General features: G+C 27.6%; 2 protein-coding genes across 2 annotated transcripts; one reads left to right on the forward strand and one right to left on the reverse strand.

Moving 5' to 3' along the window:
- Positions 1 to 943: 943 nt before the first annotated feature.
- On the forward strand, positions 944 to 7487 carry LOC105435607 (probable calcium-binding protein CML47). The gene is made up of 4 exons (XM_031885910.1): positions 944 to 1058; positions 1156 to 1217; positions 1443 to 1556; positions 6599 to 7487. The coding sequence occupies exons 1-4, from the start codon at positions 992 to 994 to the stop codon at positions 7286 to 7288; spliced, it is 933 nt and encodes a 310-aa protein (XP_031741770.1). The 5' UTR covers positions 944 to 991; the 3' UTR covers positions 7289 to 7487.
- Positions 7488 to 11572: 4085 nt separating this feature from the next.
- On the reverse strand, positions 11573 to 13156 carry LOC101220358 (expansin-A5). Its single transcript, XM_004141396.3, has 3 exons — positions 12853 to 13156; positions 12478 to 12766; positions 11573 to 12287 (listed from the first exon to the last, which is right to left on the reverse strand). Exons 1-3 carry the CDS (start codon positions 12983 to 12985, stop codon positions 11978 to 11980), a joined length of 732 nt encoding a protein of 243 aa, XP_004141444.1. The 5' UTR covers positions 12986 to 13156; the 3' UTR covers positions 11573 to 11977.
- Between the last annotated feature and the right edge of the window lie 7453 nt (positions 13157 to 20609).

Raw genomic sequence — 20609 nt, forward strand, 5'->3', positions numbered from 1 at the left:
TGAATATACCACACACATTTCTATGTTTCTTAATTCCAAATGTAATCCATGCATGAAGGAATTGAACTGATATACACTGCAAAAATGTTGCTGCTTTGTTCCTCCAAATTATGGAACTTATCCAATAAGTCCTACGAATGACACATGTTCTTTCATGCTGCCACCCAAACATCTGGTTGGTATTCAGAATTATAATTTGATCATCCGAAATAAATATCGTTGTAAAAATAGTATATTTAAGGATCGACTTTTCCATCCTACAGTAACACAAATGAACTAACAAAATGAAAATAAATAAAGATGACTAACAATTTAAATTTTTGAGCTAGGTGTTTAGTGGATCTAGTTAGATACATGAAACGGTTACTATCTTCTTATCTAATTAGTTTTGAAATATAACTCCATGGGTACTCTTCTCACATATCTAATGAATTTTAAGTTAACTCATAAAACTTAAACAAGTGTTTAATTTAAATTTGGACAGACTCAAAAAAATTATAAAATTCAAAAGACACCATCTTTTTTAAAGTAATATGTTGAAAAGATACTATATAAAAAGATGAAGGAAAGACTTCAAAATAATCTTAAAAAGTTATATAAATAAAATGTTTTATTTTTATTTTTAATTTATTAAAATTAAGTCTATAAACGTTTATCACCCTTCACTTCTTATAATCTACTATTTTACCTATATTTAGAAACCAAGTCAAATTTTTAAAAAAACTAAACAAAATGGTCTTTGAAAAACTTGCTTCTGTTTTTTTAACTTGTTTTAGATTCCATCACTCATGGTACGTAAGAATCGAAAGAAAATGGGCTTAATTTTAAAAAAACAAAAAAGGATCTGCTACCAAAAATTAAAACATTAATGGATAAGCATTGGTGGTACATTATAAATAGAGATGAATCTCAAGTGTGAAGCATCATTGAGCTTAGTTATCCTTGGTGTTTACAAGAAATAATTTTGAGAATCCTCCCAAAAGGCCTCAAAATGGAGGACCAAAGAATTTTACCAATTCTTCTCGTTTCATGTTTCCTCTTTCTCTTTCTCTCTCCTGGTATGCTTCTCTCTCTTATTTCTTCTATCATTGGGTTTTTATTATTATATTCGTTACTCTTATCTCTTCTCTGCTCAAACATTTCTTTCTCTCAAAGGATTTGGAGTAGAAACGATGAGAACTATGGAACAGGCAGCCTCACTTACTCCACATGAAAAGGTGATTCTTCAAAATTTTGTTGTCCTTCTACTTTCAATTTCGGTTTATTTTAATTTAAAAACTTTCATTTTGGATAATCGTTTTAAGTTGTATCTCATTCTTTTACCATGTAAGGATCAAAATGAAGGTTTTGAAAGTTGAAAAAACTAAAATGAAAACAGATTATTAAAATTAGTACAAAGATGAAAATGAAGGGGTGAAATTGTGTGTTTTTATATTTGACAGGAAATGAGTGGAGGAAAATGGAGAGACGTGATGGTTGATCAATTACTTGAAGACTATCATGGTCCAGGACCTAATAAACCAAGGTCTATCACTGCTCCTAATTCTGCAACACCTTAATTAATTATCAACATCATATATATAAGACGTGTATATTGTAAAATTCGTATGCATGTACTCTGAAACTACTAGTGTGTAACCTTTTTTCTTTGTCTTTATATTTCAAGTGTGATAATAATCCATGCATGCATGGACCTAAGTAGTATTGGTTTGTAATTTTCAACCCTTCTCTTTTAAATTAGTGTAATCTATATGCATATTATGTACCTTCAAAAGTGTGTACTTTCTTTTACCTTTTCTTCTCCAAGTAAGTCTAAAAGTGTGTACTTTCTTTTACCTTTTCTTCTCCAAGTAAGTCTAAGTAACTAATCAATGGCAGATTTAAAAAATGCATAGACGGGAGATTTTATAGATTAGTAAAAATAATTTAGAAAAAAATATTGTAAGAAGTGGAGGGAGCTCGAGCCCCTAGACCTATGCTAAATCCTCCGTCGGTACATGTAATCCTAACACACAATTTCACCATCATATAGTTAATTTTTTTTTTCTACTATCTGATTTCAAAAAGTTACGTTTTAATTTACTCTTGAGTTGTGTTTTTTCATTTTATGAACTTGTTTTTATTTTTAAATGATGTTATCATGGCAAACAATTATTGTAAGTTTAAGAATTCAAATTTAACAAGTTTATAAGTCAAACAATTAAAAATTTATGGTAATTGTAATTGCAACTTGCAATTTACCTGTAAAGATAGTATGAATAATTTGTAGTAGGTATTAGGAGTTTGGTCCAAATTTCTCCTACTATATAAAGGTAAACATGGGTTCACACTTAACATTTTTGACGTGGAAAGTGTGACCAAAGTCCTACACATGCATTAGCTAAAAAATGGTTCATATAAAGAAAAAACTAATTTTTTTATTAAAGTTAAGAGGATTAAACAATGAACATTAAACTATATAACGCAATTGACCACTTCTAATATATAGAAATGGTATGAATATAAACCGTTTTGACCAGAAGGTTTATTATAGATTTCATTAAATAAATAGTTGTAATAGTAAATGAATGCTATAATTGACAAAGGACAGCTACATATTAATTTACTATAAAAGTAACAGTAAACATTTTTCAAAAATGTTATCTTAGGTATTTGCAAGGACTGAATGTGCTAATTATTGATTGCATTTATAAAATGCTATCAAAATCAACTCTATAAAACGCTATAAAAAGTTGGACTTCTACATAACGTTGAACAAATGCTGCAAAAAGCTCAATATTTTTAATAACTTGAACTGTCACAACTTTGGACAGAATCTTTAACAGATTTATATGATAGCACTTTTCGAAGCTACAGTAGACTCTTTTTTTCTCGTAAATGCATATTTGTAACTTAAAAGTATATACATGGTGTTGGAATACTCATTTTACTCCAACCATCTTCTGTCATGGTGTTTATGTGTAAGTACAGTATCAAATTCTATGAATCTATATGACAAAAGGATTCAGCTCTAACACTCCAGTTCCCAATTTTCTGGACTTTTTATAGTTTTAACCGAACACTTTTCGTCCTCTCATGAGCTCCAAGTGTAATAATGCATGGCAGAACTTGAACTAATTCACCGCCAACCTTGTTTCTTTCGCATAAGTACTTTCTACCTTGCTACCATAGTAATGTATTTTGATGTTTTAGTAAGTTTTTCTTTAAAAATTATGTCAATTTTCTTTTCATTCCTTACCTGATTTACATATTTTCTTAAGTATGATGGTAGAAACATTAAATTAAAAAGTAAAAATTATACATTTATGAATCTAACACTAGAAAACAATATTAATTTGGAATAACATTGTTAGGGTTTGAGTATAGATCCTCCTGATCAACTATTCATGTCAAATCACCCATTACTTAAGATAATCGAAGGAAAGTTAATTCGATATTATATTATTTAACGATATAACGAATAAGGTGATTGATGTAGTTGTCATTTGGTTCTTCAATAGCCTCAAGCCCAATAATTGGACTTTGTTAAAAAAAATTCATAATTGAACACTGCACTTTTCAAAATACTTAAACCAAGCTTTTGAAGACTGTTTAAGGACATTAAGAGATTTTTTTTTAGTTTGCAAAATTTTCAATTACATATACAAGTTCGTTTTCAAAACTTGGTAGCAAGTTCATAAATACATCTTCCTTCAAATCACTATTCAAAAATGCATTTTCAAGTCACGTTTTTTCTTGGAAGGACACACGATAGAGTGCAGAAAGGTTTAATTAATTTATTTCTTGTTTAGTTCCACTAACCCATTAACCTATACTAACTTATCCACTAAGCTACATATCTTTTTTTATGGATCAAAAAATTACTAATCCATACCAATTTTGATTCCATAGTTGTTGAACGTGCAATTTTTTTATTAGATTCAACCATTATTTATAAAAATTTGATGTTACAACGCAAGAAGTATTTTTGGTTAGTACATTGATTTTTTCAAGTAAATTAAGTCAATCTAAAAATAAAAAGGAAATGGTGATTATTGAAATTAATATTTCGTTCTATATTATTGATGAAGAAATTAAATATAGTAGTCTATATATTTTGAATCCCTAAAACATAGAGAAAGCACCACATTTAAAATATTAATGTAATACTTTAAAATCTTGAGAAAATAGTACATACTAATATTATGGATGATTTGTTCATTCACTTTGAGTTGTCCAACAAAATTATTAATATTGAATAGACACACAACTACTACAAACCTATTGAGAGGGGCTAAGAAAAACTTTAATTTTGCCCATATGAAAAGTCTTCTTTTTCTTTATCAAAGAGATGGTAGTCTCTTCTAAAAATTAAAGATGGTTTAATGGAAGAATTGTGTCACAAATTAAAAAAAAAAACACAAATAATAACAAAAAAAAAAAGTGCATTGATACGTTTGTTATTGAGAATTTTTGTAATTTCTACCGTTTTTCTTTTATTCATAACTCATATAATAGATTTATCTTCGTAAATATGAGTGAGTCTCATATATTCAATGGACACAACTGACTTAGTTAAAAACAAAAAGATGTGCAAATTGTTAAATTGTTCAATATATAAGCTTAGAAAATAAATGCTAAATATATATGTGTTTGATCTTTAATATTATGTGTATTATAAATACTCATTTCAAGCCACGATCTTAATTTTATACACTCTAAATAAAGTCACATTCTTCGTGCATGTGTCAAGTATCCATACTTCATTATGTAATTCACATTTTTACTTGTTAAGTTGCCTTATAAAGGGTTTTGGTGGATTTGTAAAGACACGTTAATATTAGATGATTTTTCAAAAAAAAAAAATAGGGTGATAGTAGAGAAATTTGAGATTTTTAATTTCTTAATTTTCTTGTTTATTTATTTATTATTACATTATTTTAGCCCATTTTCACAATAGTGTGTCATTTTTCATTTAATTTAGAGAAATTACATCAAATGACAAAAACATTTAGAAAAACAGCTCAGGACACCAATTTTTTTGCATATTGCAAATATGATAAAATTAATAATATCAGACGGTAATCATAGAACTATCAGAGGATCATTATTTTTAAATTTGCTACTCTTGCAAATTTAGAAAATATTGTGACATAGACTCTATTATCATAATATTTTTTGTCTGTTTTTGGGAAAGCTCCTTATTTATTATTCTTTTTACTTGTTTTAAAATTGACGTTGATAAGTATATATAAATATATGTAATTAATAAGTTAGACATAAAATTTACAAAGTAATATAATTTAATAGTATTTAACATATACTCATTTTTTTTTCATTTTACTTTAACATTGATAATTCCATTTTTCATATCTTATTTATTGTACTTAAAATATAGTTTTTAAAAAGAGATAAAAATAAAAATTCAAATAATTTGGGTAGAAATTCTAGTTTCTTTCATCTTTTTCTTCTTCTCATTTCTTTTTGTCAATGCATTAAATATCATATTATGTAAATTTAATACCAACCAATTTTAATTTCCATTAATGGTGAAAGATTAAATTAGTTAAAAAAAATATGGCCTTAATTGAAAAAAAAGTAATAAATACACAAAATATTTTTTATTATATCTATAAATGTCTTAATTAGCTTATGCACATCTAAATTAATCTTATCGAACAACCCGTCTAATCTAAAATGTCAAGAAAATTTGTAAGATATTAAATTTGAAAAAGATTAAGTTACAAGTTTGAGAAGTGTTTAGCTTCTAAATTTTAAACAAAATACTTAATATATGTTGTTAAATTTTCAAGTTATGTCTAATATAATAATATATACCCTAAATTTCAAGAATGTAATAAATTCAATGTTCAACCTTTCCTTTGACCATGTAAGTATGGAATTAGGAAGTTTTATGGGGTTAGTTGCGTATTTGCAATTAATAATATAATTAGCTCTGCCCACCAATTTAGTGGAAGAAGTGTAAGCACATAAATATAATTCTAAAAAGAAAAGGAGGGAATAAAAAAGAATTAAATTGAAGACCACTTTGTCCAACTTATTTACCATTCCAAGAACCTTCAAAACCAAATTCCAAATAATAAACAATAGAAAACAATAATATATACATCCAAAGTTTGGTTTGTTTGTATCACTTGGCATTCAAATATATGTATATGTTCCATTATTTTTATTTTTATTGTACTAAGAAAAACTTTCGACTTTGTTGGAATCAATCATTCATTAAATTCTAACTTTCCTTTCAAATTCTCTTTTGATAAACATGTTGTGAAATTTATAATTTCTAGATAAACTTTTACTTTATTAATTGAGTATGTGATTGATTAAAAAATAATTAAAAAACAACGGGAAGTAATTTCTCATTTTTAATTAAGATTATATTCTAAACCATATAATACATTTTATTTCCCTTTTCCTCTAAATATTTTCAATAAAAAAAAGTTTGGTAGAAAAGTCCAGAAATTTGACAGAATGACCTAACCGATCCACCCATCTTCCCTTCCATTCCCTTCCCTTCTCAAACGAAGCTTCCTATTCAACAACTCCCAATTTTGTTTACACATTTTTTTCTTCAATTAAACTAAATTTCTTTTGACTTTCTTCCCCAAAATTCCCCTGTTTCCTTCCTCTTTCAATCCCCACTAACGCGCAAAACAGAGCTTCTTCAAATACCCCTAATTCGACATTCATACTCCATCCAACAACAATCACAAAATTCATTCACAAATCACACAGCAATACAAAAATGATGAATCTCGGTCTCTACAACGTCTCCATGGACGACAAATCAACCCCACAAAACCCCTCTTTCCGATTCCTCTTAATCATCGACTTCCTCCGTTTTCAAAACCTTGCCTCTTGGCTCTGTTCCTCCACCTCTACAAAACTAAAACAGAGTACTCCTCCGGCGTCCTCAAAATCGGTGGAATCCAGAGCCGAGGAGAGGCTGGTGAGTACAGAGGAGATGAAATGGGTTATGGGGAATTTAGGGATTGATTGTAGCGAAGGGTCCTCTGTTCCTCTGTTTGGGTCAGCGGAAGAAGTGGCGGAGATGTTTGATCAAACGGCGGCTAGTGTAGCGGAGGTGAAACAAGCTTTTGGTGTGTTTGATGTTAATGGCGATGGGTTTATCGACGTTGAAGAATTGCAGAGAGTGATGTGTGTTTTGGGATTTAAAGAAGGAGAAGGGATTGAGAATTGCGAGAAGATGATTCGTAAGTTTGATTCTAACAAAGATGGGAGAATTGATTTTGAAGAATTTGTTAAATTGATGGAGGCCGTGGTTTGATTGTAATTGAAAAGATTGAATTTTTTTATTTATTGAATTGTTGTCTGTAGTGTGGTCGAAAATGAAGCCTTCTACCCTTTTTGTGGTGTTCTTTTTTTGGGTAAATGGAATTGAAACTTTGGCCCATTCTATTTCACTATGTAATTTTCATATACACACACATATATAATACAATGTTCACATATATTTATATCTTCAATCTTTTATTTTTATGTTTCTTCTCATTTTATTTTACCAATCAATAAGTATAAGGGGAAAAAAATCAATTCATCACACTAAAAATAGTTTATAGAGCTTTGTTGCTTGTTTTAAAACGTTGATTTGTCTCTGGGGGCTTTGTAGCTTATTATGGACAATTTTGTCCTTCCCTTCACCAAATCCAAGGAAAGTAAGATTTTGATTTTTTTTAAAAAAATTCTATTACTTTTGTATCATTCATGGGTAGGAAACTCCACGTTCATTAGTGTTGATAGCCTTCCAACTTATTCTTGAAGTTATGGTTTCTTAGATTTAAAAGGAAGGTGATCTCTCAATTTCTTCTCGTAGTCTACAAAAATGTATTTGATTTTTCAATGTTTGGAACTTATTCTACTTTATAGATTCTCTTAAAAGTCTTTTACCTCTACCTCAAGTTATCAATGGAGTATTTTAATCTTCACATAATTTCAAAATATTTGTGTCTTTTATATCTTTGAATCTTCGCGAAGCTTTGGGAATTTAGGACCCGTTTGATAATGTTCTCATCTCATGTTCTATGTTTTTGTTTTTCATTTTTTTTTTAAAAACAGACTATTTGATAACCAATCTTGTTTCTCATACTCAAAATCTAAAAAACGTTTCTAAAAATTAGGTGAAATAGAGAAACAGTAGAAAAGAAAATAATTCCTTCCAATTCTATTATCATTTCATGTGATTCTATTTCTTTTATATTTTAAAATCTTTAATTGGCTCATTAGTTGGGAGACATGTTTCTACTTTTTTATTTCTTAGCTTGTTTTATTTTTTTCTTCCTTTATCAATTTTTCATATTTATATGTTTAGTATTTCTCTTTTTTTTTTCTTTGTTAACCTTTCATATATATATATATATATACACACACATGTGTTTAATATTCTTTTATTCTCTTAATTTTTCAAAATTATATGTTGAATTTAGTTTTGAATTCTAAAATTTATATTTTTAGGTTAATCTAACATTTGATTTTCAAATTAATTTTGAATTTTAAATTGTTGAATATGTAAATTTATATATAATTTTGATCTTTAAATTGTGTATGTTTATTTAAATGTTTTTTTGAATTTAAAATTCAAATTTTGGAATATTCATGTTTATATATATATATATATGTTATTTTAAATTTATTTTTATTATTTGTAGTATCATCAATATTAGTTAGAATTCTACTCTATATAAATTTATTTTACTAAAATAATTATTTAGGCTATCTTTTAACATTTTACGACCACTTAATTTGAATCAACATCAATTTAAAAGAAATGATTTGAATGAAGAATAATATTTCAAATCAAATTTTAACGGAAAATATTAATAAAAACTATTGTATTATAGATATTGATTTTGTAACATATTGACGTATATTTGATCATTTTAGTGTTTTATAGTTACTCTTTTATATATATTTTAATGAATTCTATATTTTTTTTACATAAATAAATAGTATTTAAACTAAAAAGTTAATGAAAATGTTAGAAAATATAACACAATAAATAATTTTCAAACGAGTTTCTATTTTTTTTTAAGATTCATTAAACTAATTACAAGTTATAGCAAAATTTTCTATATTTCTTACTGTTCAAATTGACATTAATAATAGAAGTTTATCAATGTATAAAAGTCTATCATTGATAGAAACGAATATAAGTAATATTAATAGAGGTTTATAAAATAGTATCACATTTTTTGTCCTTGCAAATTTCTCTAAAAATTATTATGCATATTTAATTAATGAAAAAAATATTTTATTATGTATATTTAATTCTCACGGAAGTCACCAATTTCATGTGCACTATTGACCTATCATTCAACAACTACCACAAGTTTGTCATGTTAATGAAGTCGTGCACTGGGTACATGACTTTCAGTGATCATATTAGTGTGTTTGTATTACATTTTCAAGTGTTTAATTTATAAATAAATTATTTTAAACAATTTTTAGAAAAATGAACGTATCCACCTAATTTTGTCAGCCTTATTTAAAATCAATTCAATCGCTTTTAATTTTTGTCTTAATCTGGTTATTTTTATTTTTGTCTTAATTTAGTTATTTTTTATTTTGTGATTAACCAAATTTATATAAAAAAAATTATGTAATTATTTTAAAGTTTTGTGAGTAGTTTGGTTAGAATAAGTAAACCAATTAGTTAGTTTAACTAAGATAGGATGGAGAATTACTTTAAATTTTGGTTTTGTTAATAAAAGTTGCATGTGATTTTGAGATGAAAAAAAAAGCTATCATTTGTCATTTTTAGGCATTCGAAGAAACTACTCTGACTATAAATGATATATTTTTGTCAACATGAGTTTAGCTCAATAGACACTTCATCAAGATAAGAGGTCATGAGTTCAAATTTCCAAGGACTTAGGTTGTTCCACGATGTCTCGAACACGTAGCTACAATGAGTTTAAACAAAAATAAATCTTTTGAAAAATATTTTTTTTTAAATCAACCAAAACGACCTCCAAAAATAATTGGAGTGTGATTGACATTTGTTTGGATAAAACCAATTAATACTTTTTCTCAAACATTTTTGTTTCACCTTTTCTTCCCTTCTATATTAATTGTATAATCTTTTGTCGGTGCCTCCCATGCATTTTAATTTCATTTTCCGTAGCTATATATAATGTTTTCATTCATTATATTACAAAGATGTTGTTCTATATTTAATACGACTTTAATTAATATTTCAATCACCAACTCATTTTAGTTCAATAATACTATATTTTATCAAAAGTTTTGTTATATTGGGTTTTTTTTTAACTGTTTACTGCTAGTTATTATTATTTTTAAAAGTGTTACTTAATGCATTTACTAGGTTATTTGTTTATTTTTTTAAAAAAGAAAATGTTTTACTAGAGAATATGATTATTTTGTTAAATAAATTAGTTTTATGAAAATAAATTTAAGATTTATTCAAAAGTATAAGTGATACCAAAATCATATATTTAAAATTTATTTTGATAAACTCGAAAATACAACCATCATTATAGTACTTATATGTGATTTATACTAAAGTCTAAACATGGTTTGAATAATGGTTCCTAAAATCTCAAGGGTTTAATCATAATTCTTGAAGTTTTGTTCTTTTTTATATTTAGATTATTCGTTGATGATATGAAATTATTTCATTCACAAATGGCAACAAAACTTCTAAACAATATTCTCTAGTTTCTATTTTAAAAAGAGTGGGCATTTTCAAGAATAGAAATATGGAATTCAATTAATACTAAGAGTAGTGAAAATTGAAAACTTGAATGCAAGTGTTGAAGAACAAAACAATACATTTAAAAGTTGAAAAACCAAGTCTTTATTGCATTATTAAAACCATATGTACTGCTTCTCCAAGAAAAGAAAAACATATTTGTCAATAGTATATCAATAATATCATTGTAACGGGTTTGATATCTTTTGAATTTGTTATCTGAAATACAGATAATTAAGTATGAGGACTCACTATATATATATATAAATTCTCTAATCCTCTAATAGTGTAGTATTGTATTTTTTTTGTAAAATCTTCTTTGTTATTGTTTTCTCTCTATCTCGTGAATGTAGTCAACAAATTATTAATAAATCATATACATATATATGTACATCGATCTTCCTTTACATTTTTTCTTATTTTTTACTTGTTGTTTTGGTAAAATAGCTAAATACAATTCTAGAATAGATGTAAAGTATCTCACTAAAATTTAATATATATCATACAATGAATGATTTGGTGTTAGAATTCTAAAATGGTTGAATTCACATGAAAATGATGGAAGAGGTAAAAAGAAGGAATAATTACAATAAATATTACTTTTTTAATTAAACATCATAAATATATATTTTTATGACATGATCAATTACTGATAGATTCTTACTAAGGATATGGTCTATCATAAAATATCATATTTGACTCTGTCATCATGTATTTACACGCCCTCTCTTATTTAGATGTAATATCGGTTAATTCATGTCAATTGTATTTTATATCATATTATATTTAATTGTTATATTTACCACCAACCAAACAAAAAAAAGCATAGAAAATAGAGAGAAGAAGCAGGAAAATATCTCTTTCATTTAGAAACAACACCACAACCTATTGTTTCAAATCTTGCACAAACTTAAACCAAAAACCCCACATGCTTCTGCATCTCCCCAACCCCAACCCCATACCCAAAATACCCTTTAATTCCCCTCTCCAACTTTATGTAATTTCAACTTCTACTACTCTCTCTCTATTATTTTTAAATTATAGATACACATACAATTAAAACATATAGATATATAATATATATTCTTTTAAATTATATTCAATAGCCAAACAAGTCCTTGAAGTGGTCCAAAAACAAAAAAGAAAAGAAAAGAAAAGAAAAAGGGTGAAATCTTTTAAACCATAAAACCCTTTTTTGGCATTTGGGAGAAGTGATATATTGTTTGTTGTTTCTCTTTGATTAATTAATTAATAACGAAATTGGCCGCCGACATAAGTTTGGCCAAAGGACCAACCGGAGGGAGCTACGTTGTAGGAGAGGACTTTCCGGCCGTCGCTGGCGGTGACCAAAAATGAGAGGCTTTGTCCGTTCAGATAAGAATTGGACTGCCAGTTTTGGCCCCAATTTCTAGACATCGGTTGCCATCTTGTTTTCGAACCCTTAATCGCCACCGAATGAATATCCCCGGCTCCCCCCACGTTTGTGATTAGTACTAAGTTGAAATATGAATGCCCGTTGATTGTGAATCTTATTCCTCCACTTCTCCTACACCTTACCCTGCAAAATTATATTCAAAACAACCCTAAATCCAATGTCCAAAATATATCAAAGTTACAACGTACAAACCAAAACGAATATTTTTTAAACTACGGAAATAACCAAAATGGACCAAAGTTGAAGTACAGGAACTAAATTAAGTTTTTCGAGAGTGGAGTACTCTAGTTTAATTCTATCAAATCAAAAGTACCTGCGGTAAGCGACAGGGATAATCCCAGCGCGATATTGAGCAATGTGTTGAAAGATAGGCTGAGAGAGGTCAAAATGATGATTAGGAGGGTCACAGCAGCCACCAGGAGGACAGAAATTAGTGGCAGTGACAACAATGGTGCCAGGAAGACACCACTGAGGGTCATTGACACAGCGTAGCTCAAAACAAGCGCCACAACTGAGTCCATTATCGAAAAGCGCCGTGCTCAACGCTGCAGTGTTCGTCCCATAGCCTTGGCTGTACAAATTCCCATACCCACAAGCGCCGCCTGTGATAAAAACAAACCAACAAATTAAACAACAATTTAGAATTAGAATGAGGAAACAAAGAGCAAAAAGGGAGCAAATTACAAACCCATTGTTCCTGAAGCATCACTTCCACCATAGAAAGTGGCATGAGCGCTGATCCAACCTCCATAATCTCCATTAACAGAGGAGAAGATTGGGAAAAAAAGAAGCAATTGGAGGACTGTTGTTATGATTGCCATTGAAAAATTGAAGAAGAGAAGTGAGGATTGAAATGGGAATAAATAGAGGGTGGTGTGTGTGTGATTTTAATTTGAAACCGCGTTTACTCATTTGTGTGTTTTTTGTTTGTGAAATTTAATTCTTCAATTCAAGTGTGGGGGCAACTTTTCCCCAAGTTTCATCACATCATTATCTCTCTGTTTTAATTACTGACTTGCCCTCATTTTTTACGGACTACGACGGCTCTATTATTTTCTACAATCAATCCACCACATAAATGTTACGAATGATTTTTGATAAAAAAAAAATGCTATAACAACCTCAAACAACAGGGTTGGCTCCTGCTTTCCCACATTCTTTCTTTATTCTCACTCAAATGCTTTTTAGAAATTTGTTCAGAATGTAGCTTCATTTAGAATTATTTTAAATTAAACACGATTCACTTTTAAAGTTCTTACATGTTACAAAATCTACAAATAAGTATAGAGAATCGACACACAAATTAATAATAATGTGTTAGCTACCATCCACAAGGTAAAAATAGAACAATAACTTTACTTCTAATGATATTACCGAGTATGGAATAAATAGTACCTCTAGGATTTACATAGCCTTTCTCTAAACTCTAAGGTCATAAGTGTAAATTACATAAAAATGACAGTTACGTAAATAACTCCATCATGGTCCACCACTCCTCGACCCTAACTCGCTAAACCAACCAACGATATCCCCATATTAATTAATTTGGTCATTTTAAGTACCATAATACAAATTCAAGACATTACAACACTATGACTAGACTATCGAAAAGAAATGTGTGACCAAGAAGTAATACCCGTATAGATAATAACGTTTAATACTTTTAGTTTTTCTTTAACTATATTTTCATATCCTCACTTATCTCCAGCTATTTGGATGTAATATTGATTTTAATTTATATATCCATCTTAAAACTTGATAAAGTTACATTAGTGGAGACCTAACAATGTCTCCTAAGACGACCAAAGATGGGTAGTACACTAGTGTGTATCTTACTATTTTATCACGCAAAGGTTGAGTTCTTTTTCATGTTTGGATTTTTAACATCAATCATAAATACTACATTTTAAGTTTAAGAGATTAAAAACAAAAGGAAAGACGTTCATAAATAAACCAAAAACACTTCATTGAAACTTGCTTTAGTTTACCTGTCGTAAGAACAGAGAAGTTTAGTTGGATCCCAAAGAAACAGGAGGGGGTTTTAATTGCTTCAACATTTAGTTGGGTATGAATTTATATATTTAAATTAGAAAGCAAAAGAATGTGTAGTTTGTAGGAAACAGTACAATTGGTCACTTCATTTAATTTTTCATTATGTTTCTTACCCACTCAGTAAATAATAGCCCTAACGTTGAGTTTTGATAAAATATCAGAAAATTGAGTTAAAGCTGGTAAAAATAAGAACTTGATTATTGACTAATTTTTATTGTATTGAATCAAAAGTTATTAGTCTATTGCTTTTTTAAAAAAAAACTTCAAAAAGTTTCTAATAAGTTGTTAAAAAATTTAATTTACCCATTTTTTTCAGTTGCTCAATCATCTGAATTCCAAAACTAAGAGGTTATTAATTGGCTAATTAGCAATAATACGTTGGATGTCTTCCTCTAACAAGTTTGAATCGATGGACTATAATAAATTTAAACTATTACCAATATACTTTAACACATGGAGTATATATTGTAAGAGAATGACAGAAGGAGATGGTATGAGATGCATAGAAAGAAAAATGTCAGAAGCAAGTAATTAATGTAGAATTTGTACGAATGTTGATAGATATGGAACGTGTAATTTAAGGTGAATCCAATCAGTATTTTATTGGGTTTAGGGGAATGGAGGGGTAAGGATATATATATAGATAGATATATAAGATTGAAGAATTGTGGTATTTAATTAAATGAAGAAGGGGTAAGGGGCAGTAAGGGGCAGTAAGGGTTAAGAGGTAAGGGTGGTGGGCAATTGGGTTTGTTGAAGAAGGGAAGGGGGTGAAAGAGAGAGAGTTAGAGATGGGGTAGTGGCACATGGACTATGTTCTAAAATTTCATATACATTATTAAATGCCCTTCTTTTCTCTTATTTATTGCATACCCATTGTTGTTTCCCTTCTATCAACGCACCTCTTTCTATAAGGTCCCATTTACTTATAAACACACGAATCCATAAACCCAAAACCTATCCACTCATCCAATCTAATATTTCTATTCTTTATGTATATATATTTTGTAAATTGCAGCCGTTTAAAATTAGAATCATAAACCTAAACTTCAAGTTGATGATGGTGATTGCTGGAGGTAGTTGGTGGTGATGGCTAGAGTGGTTGAAGGTGGCGGTTATTTGGGGACGCCATTGGAGTTGATCCTCTAACGTGGCCATCATAGTAGACATCCAAAGCAGGTTCTTGATATGATCGTCATTGGCAAAAGCCTAGTGATAGCCACAACAACGTAGTAAAATTAAGATCGAGAACTAGTTAACGACTTATTAATAGTTTTAAGAATTTATACAAATCACGGATAAAATTAGTTATTCAACACTATTAAACAATTAATTTTTTTTAAAAAAAATAAGTTGATTTGAGGTATTTCTCTCCAATCTAACTTAATCTTTTTATAACAAGAAATAATGGAAGCAACAACAAAATGAAAACTAATGGATGTAGGCATAATTTAAAAAAAAAAACAAAAGTTAAATGATTGTCAAACTAGGCTAGTTTTTGGATTTTGGTTTTTTATTTATAAAAATGGTATCTCCTCCCGCAATTTCTTTACAGCAACCTTTCATCTTTTGAGATGACATTTGAGCCCGAAGCGAAATTTAAAAAATACATATATAAATTAGTTTTCATATCGTGACTTAAATTTAATGTACATGAAAAATAAATATTTCATTTTTCTAAAGTTAGAAGCGTTTGGATTGTTTATGAAAAAATGGTTTTTTAAGAATGCATTTTTTAAACAAACATTTTTTTATAAAATGAGTTTAAAATCTAAACATATTTGGTTTGACCTCTTTATAAATGTTTATATGTAAAGTTGTGTTTGGTTTGTTCTATACTAACAATGTATATATTTAGGTCAAATTTATCGTAAAATACTATTAAACATTGTGAATTAATTTCATAAACAAATACACATATTTTGAATCCATTTTTTAAAAAATATATTTTAAAATTAATCCTAAACATTAATTTCTTTTTTTTTTGTATTAATTTCTTTTTACAATTCAATTTTAAAACCACAAAATATTTAATGTAAATACATAACCATAAAAAAAAATTGATTCTCAACAACAAAATATAAATAAAGATGAATAATTTTTTTGAGAATATAATTCAACTAGACAAAGGGATGTGCAATTCAATCATGTTTTTCATTCATCTTCATTTCACGAACCGAATGATCATGTTTTTCAATGACATCCCTATGATTTATTTCACAGATGTTGAGACGAAGTCAATTTGGTTGAAAGATGAGCATTTACAAATCCTTATATTTATATGTATTTGAACACACATTGAACAAATATTCATAAATTATTTAAAAATTAAAAAACAAAAAAACCAAAAAAAAATGCACATAATGAAAATTGGCCAGTAAAAAGGAATAGAAAAAATAGAAAAAAAATAGATATTTGGAAAGGATTCCTCGTTAAACACCAAATAAATATTTATTCTAAAATTTGGTTGTATGTATTTTCTCTAAAATGATTTACTTCGTAATATTATTTTTTAAAAGTTATTTTAAACCAATATCAAACCCCTCAACTTATCTTAAAATGAATTACTTTAAATTATAATAAAAAGAATAAAAAATAAACAAATTATATTTTCAAATTTAATTTAAAAAATAAGTTACTTTTAAAAAAACTAAAATATTTATAATTCATTTAAAATAAATTTTAAAGGGTATTTTAAACCTACTTTTTTAAAAAATCAAACAAACGAGTTTTAAAAAAAATTAATTCAATCCAATTCGAAACTGAAAATTCAAAAGGTAAATTATTATACCTTTCCAAGTTCATGGTGAAATTTGATGGTTACTTTTTCTTTTAATATGGTCCTTAAAACGTTTCAAAAAATTTGTTGTCAAACTTTAGAACTAAACAAATTTAATTCTAGATTTAAACTATTAAAATCATTTGAAAATGGGAAATGTTTTTTTTCTAAATAATAATAACCCAAACAATCTCAATGTTTAAAAGTAATAATAATAACCCAAACAATCTCAACTTGAAAACGAAGAATTAATACTTCAACAAAGATTAATAATGTAAATACAATATATAAATAATAAACCATTTAAACTTATATTAAAAACATAAAATATTTAATCTTTTAGTATAAATAATTGCTTTAAATTCGTTAGAAATATTTATGAATATTGACACATTTTATGAACATGACAATCTTCAAATGCAAGTGGATTTAGGATATTAGGTGAAATGTGGTTTTTAAGTAGCATGCAATAGGGATAGGGCTAAGCAAGAAAAAAAAATAAGAGATAGGATAATGACATTACATATTATAAATATCCCACCAATTTTCATCAACTTATTAGAGGAAGTTGATGGGGATGTTTTATAAAATCACTTGACTTAAAATTCTACCCTTTCTATCTTTTTTCTTTTTTGTCTATTTTATAGCTAAACCCTTGCACATGCCTTTGTTGTTTCACCTAACTTTCTCTAATTAATACTTCACAATCTCGTTCCACTCTTCTTTGCTTAGTTCATCTCTATAGTACTAATGATTTATTAACAAAATTTTGCTCAAATTATGAAGGAAATTAAAATACCATAGCTTACTTAAGATAGTTGTTAATTAAAACTATACTTTATGCTTCAATTACTGTAATTTTAGATGTTTTAATTTTGTCCTACCTCCTAAGATTCTATTATAATGTTACTCCAAATATCTTACCATCACTATATGTCAATTATATTGTTGTCTTATATGATATGCTTTTTTTTTTTTAACATGTGACACAATTTTAATGCGAGAAAGGTAACAAGCTTCGGCAGAATTAAATCGACAAACAAAAAGTTACAATGTTTTAGAAATCTATAAACTATCCAATCAATGAATAGCAAATATAGCAAAATTTTAAAATCTATCAATGTTTGTCAATGTTACCAATATTGATATATAGATACAGATATATGTGTATTATGGTTTATCAATGTATATAACATTAATAGATTACGAAATTTTGCTATAAAATTAAGCATGCAAGCTACTGTTTTTTTTTTAGAAAATGGCAATCAAACGTAATTGGATGGATTGAGATACTATATATGTTATGTTTTGTTTGGTTGAGAACAACTTCCAACTTCCAACAGAGAATTGAATAAAAGAAGATTAGTGAAAGTAAAAATACAAGAATTAAAGATATGAAACATTGTTAATTACGTGTAAAAGTGTGTTATAATGAGGTAAGAATGATCATATTGTTTCCTCCATCTCCATCTCCATCTCCATCACATCATTAATTTACATTGTTTGGAACTCCAACTTTCTTCCAAAATCAGTGCTCTAATAATTTGACATAAAATGAAAAATTAAAAGAGAGAGAGATGTTTGGAGGATGAGGACAAGGGGAAGGGCTTAGGGTTTTTAAATGTTGGCCAAATCCGTACTTTGGTTTGTTCCCTTGTTTGTTTTTTGTTTTAATATATACAAAGGTGTCGGTGCACTCTTTTTCAAACTTAATAATAACTCTCATACTTCATCTATTAAACACAAATAATTACCGTTTCTATTTTACTTTATACACTCCTAACGTTATGAGTTTTTCAAATATTGATGTCTATATGGATCTCAATTTTATCGAAATATCAGTTCTGATGAAATTTTTTATCACTACGAGTGGAAAGAAAGTCACGGATAGTTCTTTGAGTACTAGTGATATTGAATCACTTTCTAGAATGGATAATTAGACGTCGATTCATTCTTCACCAATAATGAGATGGAGAATTAGTAACTCCTTAAATTGTTGCTGAATCTATAGGTAGGCAAGAGATAACCTAAACAACTGAAACGTCTTAGTAGCTAGAGAAAAAGAACGCAAAGTGATTTCCATAATAGCAAAGAGTGAAATAATGATTGAAGCAACCTAAACTATTGTTGTGTTGCACTAGATGAAGCGGTCGTACAGTGTTGCACCCTAAATAGCGAGAGTCTAGTAGCCGAAAACACCTTTTACATAAGCAATACATCTTAAAGGTGTCGATAATTAGTTAATAAAAGTTTAATTGTGGCTTAAACTACAGTAAGTTGATTGTTTTTAACCATAATTTTTGTAGAGTGAAACAACATTGGAATGTATTGTATATTGTAAGTATTTGGTTAAAGGTTGATGTGAAAGGGGTGGGAGTTAAAAAAAAAATTAATTACAAATAATAGAAAATATTGTCAATTAATTAGAAATGTGAAATAATATTTTGCATGCAAAATGTTCATAAATTCATACTTACACATGAAATTGTTAATAATGCTTAGGTGAAATAATAATGTGAAAATTCAATACAAAAAGTTTGATTAAATTTTGAAAATAAATACTTTTTTTTCAAATTAAAGCTTTTGATAATCATATATAAAACGAAATTTATATTAATTCAACCTTGGATGAAATATTGATAAAAGATTTCATGAAAAAAGAATTTGAATGAATTTTAAAATAAATACGTGGCTTCTTCAAACAAAACTCAATCAATTCAATTACTTCAATATCATCACTTTTATGATATTAAAGTAGTGATTTCATTAGTTTTCATAAATCATATTTTTAATGGTTGGTCTTTTACATTTAAACATAAATTTCTTGTCATTAAAATTGATTTTACATAAATAATTGATTTTGTCAGGTTATTCATTCATAAACATACACATTCGCAAATGCAACATCATGTTTAATAAGAATTACTTGTATAATTTTAAACATAATTCTCCTATAATTTGCAATTGATTTTGAATAATTAAACACATCATTGGAACTAAGTTTAAATTAACAAAAATAGTTTTAACCATTTTAAAATTACTCTTAAACATAGGTAGGTTGAAAACATTTTTCTCTTTTTCAAATTATTCTCATACATATTATTTTCCTATATATGTTTAGGAGTTAGATTCAAAATCAATTTTGATAGGTAAATATATTCATGAATTATCATTGAAAATATAAAAGTTCCCCTAACATAGTATTGGGCTGAAACCCATTTGGATGGGGTTCATCCACTTGCATGACCATGACCAAATTTGTAAACCTACCCAATAGATTTCACAAATTCTTAAAAAATAAAAGAGAATTATTATACTCCTAAACAAAATATATATGTACGTAAAAGCAAAATAAAAAATTGTTTTAAATGATAAAAATATATATACAAAATTGATAAACCTTGATAAACTATGTTGTTTGTGTCTATTATATTAAAGATAAATATATAGAATAATCTGTCGCAATCTATCGTAGATAGACGGAGGCGTATTTGTAAATATTTTAGTTCGGTTTTATATTTTTATAGTTTTTTCTTTTTTTTTTGTTATTCAATACAAAATACAATTTAGAAGATGTTGATGATCAAATTTAATTTTTGAATTGACAAATAATA

Source organism: Cucumis sativus, chromosome 5, assembly GCF_000004075.3.
Source record: "Cucumis sativus cultivar 9930 chromosome 5, Cucumber_9930_V3, whole genome shotgun sequence".
NCBI lineage: Eukaryota > Viridiplantae > Streptophyta > Magnoliopsida > Cucurbitales > Cucurbitaceae > Cucumis > Cucumis sativus.